Source organism: Triticum dicoccoides, chromosome 7A (genome assembly GCF_002162155.2).
Source record: "Triticum dicoccoides isolate Atlit2015 ecotype Zavitan chromosome 7A, WEW_v2.0, whole genome shotgun sequence".
In the NCBI taxonomy this organism is placed as follows: domain Eukaryota; kingdom Viridiplantae; phylum Streptophyta; class Magnoliopsida; order Poales; family Poaceae; genus Triticum; species Triticum dicoccoides.
The window spans coordinates 687,932,119-687,940,468 of record NC_041392.1 but is presented as its reverse complement, the minus strand read 5'-3'; the positions used below and the strand labels follow the sequence as shown (position 1 = coordinate 687,940,468).

Here is an 8,350-nt window from a genome sequence, read left to right as displayed (position 1 = left end):
GCCCCGGCCTCGGAACCTAAGCCGCGGCCACTCCGCATGCGCCCGGCACGCACCGCCCGGCCGCCCGCCACGCCTATTCTTAGCTCTCCCCGCCACCTCCGTCGTCGCGTCGTCCCTCCTCCTCCCCACCACCTCCAGGCTCCCGCCTTTCTTTAGCCGCCGGCGCGCGCGCACGCCTCCCATTAATTAATCCTCCGCCACACGCGCGCGCCGCGCTCGCCATGGCCGGCGACGGCGCCGGCGCGGCCGGGCTGCTCCTCCTCCTGGCCCTGGCCGCCCTCGTCGCGGCGGCGGCGGCGGCGTCCGAGGGCGACGTGCTGCTGGCGCTCCGGGCGACCCTGCGCGGGCCATCCGGCGACCGCCCCCCGGCGCCGCTCGACCAGTGGGTCTCCTCCGCCAGCACCGGCCCGTGCCAGGACCCGATCTGGTACGCGGTAAAGTGCTCCTCCAACAAGGTGCTCGGCATCCGCCTGGAGTACCTCGGCCTCCAGGGCAACGCCCCCGACATGGCCCCGCTCGCGGCCCTCACGTCCCTCCGCGTGCTCAGCTTCGCCAACAACAACCTCACCGGCCCGTTCCCGCCCGGGCTCACCGAGCTCCCGGCGCTCAAGATGCTCTACCTCTCCCGGAACCGCCTCAGCGGCGAAATCCCCGGCGACACCTTCGAAGCCATGATGGGGCTCAGGAAGCTCTTCCTCGCCGACAACGCCTTCACGGGCGCCATCCCGGACACCATCACCTCGCCCAAGCTGCTCGTGGTGCAGCTCGCCAGGAACCGCTTCCAGGGCAACATCCCGGACTTCGACCAGAAGGACCTCCAGCTCTTCGACGTCTCCCACAACCGACTCTCCGGCCCCATCCCGCAAGGCCTCCGGCGGTTCAAGGCCGCCTCGTTCGAAGGTGAGTTCGTTCCTTCGTTCATTGCACGACGACTTGCACGTACGTTTAATTAGGCCATGTACAATGGGAGGTGCTTAGGAGAAGTGCTTATAGAAAAATAAACCAGGCTTTCCTTAAGCACCGATGCTTATTTGTACAGGTTAGACGCTTAACTAAGCGTCTTTTCTATAAAAATAGACACTGGTGCTTGAAAAACTCGATTTATTTTTCTAAGCACCTCTCTAAGCACCTCCCATTGTACAAGGCCTTAGCTTGCTGCATGTGGCTTTCGTTCGATCGTGCTTGGAATTGTTTTGTGTGAATCTTAAATTATTTTCATTCGAGTGCAGTTAATTGTAGGTAGAGGTAGCGTTAAAATTAGTTAGTAGTCGTAATAGGATGGTTTGGTTGTAACGGAGCCAAACTTAATTTTTCATTTTGGCATTTGCCGCGCTCAGTTCAGCAAGTTATTATTAATTCCAGGGAACTAAAGATTGATGGAGTAGAGAGCCGGTAGTAGCTTTCGCTGCAAGAACCAGGTCAAGATCCTCGCAAAAAAAAAAAAACCAGGTCAAGAAAAAAATGAACCCCCTCGAAATTAATATAAATTAACGTGGATATGCCTTGCTTAGCTGGCTAAGCAAACAGTGCCTGGGAGAAGGGACACAAGTACTCTACTAATTCTTTTTCAATATACTATCTTTTTCTGCGAATAAATTCAATATACTACTAATGTTTAAAGTTTTATTATTAAACATGTTAAGAAAATATAAGAGCAAATATAATAGAGTGATGTAAGTGGGCTAGAATTTATATATTTTTGCTGAGGTGGAGGAAAGAGAATAGAAGGGAAAAGAGAAGCAGGTTACAGATGAACAACAAACAGCACACATGTGCTCCTAGAAACTCTATGAGAGTGTAAGGTGGATTATAGTAGTATATATTCATAGCTAACTGTTATTCGGTTATAAGATTAACAATAGATGATATGGCAATAGCATATAACTAACAGCCCGCTATACTATTAACAATGCTCTAAAGCTGAATTGTTAGGAGCGCCATCAGTCGTCACATACTTCAACACTGATGTGTCTAGGATGTGACTTACGGAGAAGAAATCACATGGCTCATATCGTAGCTCTACAACGCTAACCTTTCCTAAACCAAGAACAAGCAGAAGTAAGAGGAACCCTAAACCGGTCTCAGACGTCAGGGCACCGCAAAGCAACCTCAAATGTCCAGGCGGATGGCTTGGTCACTGACCGGTCCTGAAAATTCGATCTAAACGGCACCTCAAATGAGCCTCAAACGCTCGGGCTGACCGTCACCCCTTATATCCAGCCGAAATATGGGACGGATATGGGAGCGTTTGGGCACGTCGGACTGACGATGGGGCTCCCGCGGAATCGCCCGAAAACTCGGTGGTCCAACAGACGTCTTCTCCGGTGGGGGGTGTGAACGCCATGTGGCGCCGGTCCGGCTCGCCGCCCGAGGCCAAATTCGGCTATTTAAGCTGGCCGGCGTCCCCCAACCCTAGCCCATCCACCTTCCCCATCTCCACGCCGCCGGACCAAGCCCATCCATCTCCTCTCTCCCGCTCTGCCGCTCTTCCTTCGGCTTCTTCATGGTCCGACAAAAGATAACCATGTACGCTATGCTCACATCATAGCACCGGTACCAGATCGAGCAGGCGACCTAGGCGAGGCGCCACGCGCGCCGCCCACATCCATCCCGGGCTGCCTCCCGACTCGCCGGAGATGGAGGAGGAGGAGCAGGCGGAGGAGGAGGAGGGAGAGCAAGATCAACCGGCTCCGATGGAGGTGGCGGATCCGGAGGAGGATGAGGCGGAGCAACCGGAGCAGGGGCTAGCGCCAGCTCCGGGCTTCAACATGGAGGACACGGAGGCAGCCTTCGCCATCACCCAAGCAGACGAAATGGCGGAACAGCAGGCCATCCTGGACGCTAGGATAAGACCTATGTGAAGGCCAACCGGCAGTTCATCTGGTAGGAGTGGCGGCGACCTACAAACTCTTTGACGAGGTCGAAGCAGAGATGGATGCGGAGGCCGACGCGGACGAGCCGGAGCTGCGTCTGCCAGACATGTACCCGTAGCCAGGTATGGAGACAGTGGATATCTTCGATGAGGACTAGGGTAGTTGATCTACGGTAGTACGTCGATTTATTTTCTTTGCATGCTTTTGTATGGATTTAAGATTTCTAGTATGAGGTGTCGGGATGCAGGTGAGGGAATTTGAGGACTGGCCGGTCACTGCCCACAGACTCGCCTGGGCGCGTCCACGGGTGTTTGAAGACCCGGATTTGACTAATTCCACTATAGACGCCCTAAGAAGATGAATGTATCTACTAAATTAGTTGTACTACCCTCAAAACTTCTTGTGGTGGGGTATTGTTTGTTGTGCTAGATAGCTACGAAATAATGATATTCTAGGATGTGAAGTAAAAATAAAGGGATGTGGATAATGGGAGAGGAAATATTTAAGATATAATATTCCACAAGGTATGCTCTATGAAGTGTAACATAAAAGGTAATGTGATAAAAGCATCAATATCGTAAATTTCACCATTAACTGAGTTCAAAATAGAAAGATTCGGAATAAAAACAAAGAATTACCCAATATCTTGCTAGAACAAGATATGTGGTATTTTTAGCTTTTCTTTCTTAGCAGTTCCTTATATGTACTAGAATAAACATGTCAATAATAGGTGAGACTTCAATGGGTAGCTAAGTCTAGAGGGAAGTTGTGATAATTTACTAAATTAAGCAGGCAAGCGATGTGAACCGAACCTGTATCTTCTTCTTGGCAAGGAGATGATTTAACATTGAATTGCTCTCCCTACAATATATATAACTTACAACGTATATCCCTTTTGGTTGATCATCTTTGTTTTGGTCACCCATTTTGTTTTATCCTATTATATTATATTTTCCTTAATCCGGGCAGGGGGATTTCGTAGTTCAGAAAGAAAATGGATTCCTTTTGTGGAATAGTAATCGATAGGGCCTCATTGATAAGTGCTACAAGATCTAAGGCATTGGAAATCTTGGTTATGGACCCATATTATTTAGTATGGAACATTGTCTTTTCCAAGTAAATAATACCTAGTATATGAAAGAATGAAACTGCGTTTTTGTTTTTGTGGAATAGAAGGCCCGCACCCAATGAAAGGAATATCACAATAAATGTCCCTACAAGTTGTTGTCAGCAAAGCTAAAATCATGACTACCCCTCAACAAGCCCTAGCTCTTATCCTTAGTATGAACCACCCGAAAACATCCAATTACCTTCTTGGTTGCATCCGCCCCTACTGTAGCTAGACGATTGTTCTCCATTTTCTCTTTTAACATTATTATTTTCATTCTAGCCTTCATCTTTTGATCAATATATTGGACATACAATGTCACTCTTAAAAGGGATCCAACGTGCTCTCGAGGAGTAATATGTCGTGACACAAAAAAAGAATGAATAGTTTTGTAGCTCATTATTTATTGGCCAACATAAAAAATGAATCGTAAATCTAATTTGATATCATTTGTGATCTGGAGGAGGTGAAGAAAAAAGTTAAAATTACCCAATCAATGATTCAACTCATACCTATGCCTATTGCAATTACATAGTCATGAGCAATCCCGCTAAAGTAATAGGAATTAGGCAGATATGAATAGAATCGACTATTGTTCTTTTACAATCATAGAGTGATGCTTTTCTTAAGCTTTTGAATCCATACGTACTAGGATATATATCTCACATATATAAATACCATATCCTATCCATTTGGAAACCTTGGTTGGCCACTCCTTCAATATCATATCCAAGATGTTTGGAGTAACGATTGTTACTAGGTATGCAGCTTTGAATTTGGTGAATATGATTCTACTTATGTTTTATTATCTTGTTTTGATTATTCTACTTGACCGATTCTTTCATGGAACATGCATTGTTAACACCATAAAACTTTTTGTTAATTCTATTGGGATGATGCCACATCACAAACTACAAGGTGCATCAGATATGTACAAATCAATCTGATTAGCATTGACGAGTTTAGCTAGGCTGGTCATCATACAAATTACACTGAAATATATGTTAACTAGATGTTAATGTTTAATTTCTTGCAAGACCTATTATTTGACAGAAACAAGTAGGAACACTTGGCGTACACCAGATGGTACCAAGCGCATTATGGTGAACATATCAAATATTCAAATAGTTTACATTAACATCATTTTTGTGTTTCTTGGTGATAACGATAAGACATGATGTTTTAATACCAGCAATAATGTTAACTTATTATTGAATCTACTATTTCTTGTAAGACATATTTCACCATGAAAAATGGATATAAAAAACATAAAATTGTTTAATTTATCCTCTAGAAATTTCTATAAATTTGCCTACTTAGCATCAACCACCGTAACCCATTATTAAGACACATGCTTTAGCAATCTCTACAACGATATGTAAGAATGTTAAAATATACATAAGAACACATGACACTATACATATACACTATAATTCGGAAAATTCCAAATATCAATTCAACGAGATGTGTTTTTTTTTTAATCCTTTTAACATTTTAGCAACTTTTTGTCATGGTTTTCTTAAGTCGCAGTGTGTCCAAAATGACAAAATGATGTAATTGCTGTTAGAGAATAGTGTTTAAATTGAGCACAAAGATGATCAATTTTTTTATAATACGTGTTGCAACTATTAAAAAAACATTTTAATTAATAGCTATCAACATTGTTATGTGATTAGCTATGCCAACTAAATAGTAGAACACATACATATTAAATTGTAATATGGTAAAACAAGTTTATAAAGTGTAACATTTTAGTATAAATCATACTTATTTTTAGCGTCGTCACATGGAAATTTGCTGGGATAGCACTCGAGCCCGAACAAGTAAAAAAATCCAACTAAAAACAATACGAACCTTTGAAAATCAAATAAATTTGTTAAATCCATATTTCTCTTTTGTTGAGAAACAAAATTGTTAAGAAAATACAGTTCATAAAAAATAAAGATAAACATACTTATATTAAATGTAGTTAATGTTAGAGTTAAGGTGTCTGCACAGCTGAATCAAGATTTAATAACATATATTATCTATATCACATACTATATATTTAGCTACAGGATTCAGTTGCTGATTTTGATATTTGAAAAAACTTTATTTGCTTTGAATAATAATGGTTCTAGCGGTGCTAATGATGTCATATATAGGAGAGATGAGGATGAAAAACTTGTTCAGGAAATATGAGAGAACACAATATAGGTAACAGAATTTAAAAAGAGTAAAGAAACACCGAGAATAAGGCTATCCAGATAATCAAAAAAGTGTTTGGCCATGTGACCAAACTATTCTATACGTGTGGACATTCAAGTCTCAGTCAATGCTATATTCGTAGGATCTTACATTGAGATCCACGCAATTTTATTTTCAGTTTTTCTTTTTTCTTTGTTACATGTTATCTCACTTGAGTGAGACTTGATTAAGTCTGAGTCGACTGAGACCTAGATACACCCGTAGACATTGGTGCAACATTTGCATTAGGACAAACCTAAGAAACACACCAAATTGCTTATGTGTAATCTTGCTACGATGTATGCACCCTCTCAAGTCTCATCCTAATTACTTGCCCCTGGAATCCTCAGGCAACACGGACCTCTGCGGCGCGCCGCTCGACGTTGCGTGCCCTCCATCGGCGCTTCTCGGCGCTTCAGATTCGTCGGACTCATCAGACAGCATGAGGGTCCTCATGATCATCGCCATCGCGGTGGTGGCGTTCGGCGGCCTCCTCGCCATCATCGGCATAATCACGGCGCTCGTCTCCCGCCGCAAGGACAACGACGAGCCGGCCGACGCTACTGAGACACCCGGCGATGGAGGCGGCATTGCCAAGATGCAGTCTACCGCCGACAAGTCCATCAAGATCGCACAGGTGAGCGGCAGGCATTTTGTGGTCGGGTTAAAACTCTTGAACTGAAGCAGCACTGACACTTACATGATCGTGCGCGCGTGTGCAGGCTGACTCGGAGCAGCGCGGCGTGGTGGCGCCGGTGCCGTCCAAGCGCGGAGGGCGGCGCGACGGGCTGGTGTTCCTCCAGGAGGGCCGGGAGCGGTTCGAGCTGGAGGACCTGCTCCGGGCGTCGGCGGAGGTGCTCGGCAGCGGCAACTTCGGCGCGTCGTACAAGGCGACCCTGGTTGACGGGAAGCCCATGGTGGTGAAGCGGTTCAAGGAGATGAACGGCGCCGGGCGGGCGGACTTCAACGAGCACATGCGACGCCTCGGCCGTCTCGTCCACCCCAACCTCCTCCCCGTCGTCGCCTACCTCTACAAGAAGGACGAGAAGCTGTTCGTCACGGAGCACATGGTCAACGGCGGCCTGGCTCAAATCCTCCATGGCGGTAATGATAACTGATCATACATGTTTCATGTGCGTCCTGGAGTGCCGATCGATGTGAGACGTGATGGACGTCTGATGAGTGCATGCAATGCAATGCAGGAGCGACGTCGAGCCTGCCGCGGCTGGACTGGCCGGCGCGGCTGAAGATCATCAAGGGGGTGGCGCGCGGGCTGGCGTACCTGTACGAGGAGCTGCCGATGCTCACCGTGCCGCACGGGCACCTCAAGTCCTCCAACGTGCTCCTGAACGCCGAGCTGGAGCCCATCCTGAGCGACTACGCGCTGGTGCCCGTGGTGACGCCGAGCCACGCGTCGCAGGTGATGGTGGCGTACAAGGCGCCCGAGTGCACGGCGGCGGGGCGGGCGAGCAAGAAGAGCGACGTGTGGACGCTGGGCATCCTGGTGCTGGAGCTGCTGACCGGCCGGTTCCCGACCAACTACCTCCGGAAGGGGCGGGAGGGCACGACGGACCTGGCCGGCTGGGTGCACTCGGTGGTGCGGGAGGAGTGGACCGGCGAGGTGTTCGACAAGGACATGCGCGACACCCGCAGCGCCGAGGGCGAGATGGTGAAGCTGCTCAAGGTCGGGCTCGGCTGCTGCGACACCGACGTCGCCGTGCGCTGGGACATCAAGGAGGCGCTGGCGCGCATCGAGGAGGTCCGCGAGCGCGACCCCGCCGACGACAGCAGCACCGCCTCGTCCTACCTCAGCGACGGCGGCGGCGCCGGCGCCGCCAGCGACCACCCGCACTCCCTCTCGACGTAACGTATAGCAAACATATGAAATTCTTGGGTCGACTGGCTGGTTGCTCCGTGCGTGCATCCATGCCAGGGGTATGTAAACTCGTCACGGCTTGGTGCGTGCGTGTATGAATCGTTAGAGTTTGTTGAGGAAAATGGAGGGGTTGATTGTGGGATGATGTTGTCGTCAGTCAGTCGTAGGGGGGATTGTTCGTGTCAGAATAAGGCCGTTTCATTTGTGTTAATTTTCCTTCGTATGATATTGATAATTGTTGCAGGGGTGGCATGCGAAGTTGCGAAC

At 47.7% G+C, this 8,350-nt stretch overlaps 1 protein-coding gene across 1 annotated transcript; it reads left to right on the top strand.

The window, feature by feature from the left end:
• Positions 1-221: 221 nt before the first annotated feature.
• LOC119331345 (pollen receptor-like kinase 4) lies at positions 222-8,315 on the top strand. Its single transcript, XM_037604513.1, has 5 exons — positions 222-758; positions 822-900; positions 6,558-6,844; positions 6,930-7,311; positions 7,410-8,315. Exons 1-5 carry the CDS (start codon positions 222-224, stop codon positions 8,072-8,074), a joined length of 1,950 nt encoding a protein of 649 aa, XP_037460410.1. The 3' UTR covers positions 8,075-8,315.
• Positions 8,316-8,350: the final 35 nt, after the last annotated feature.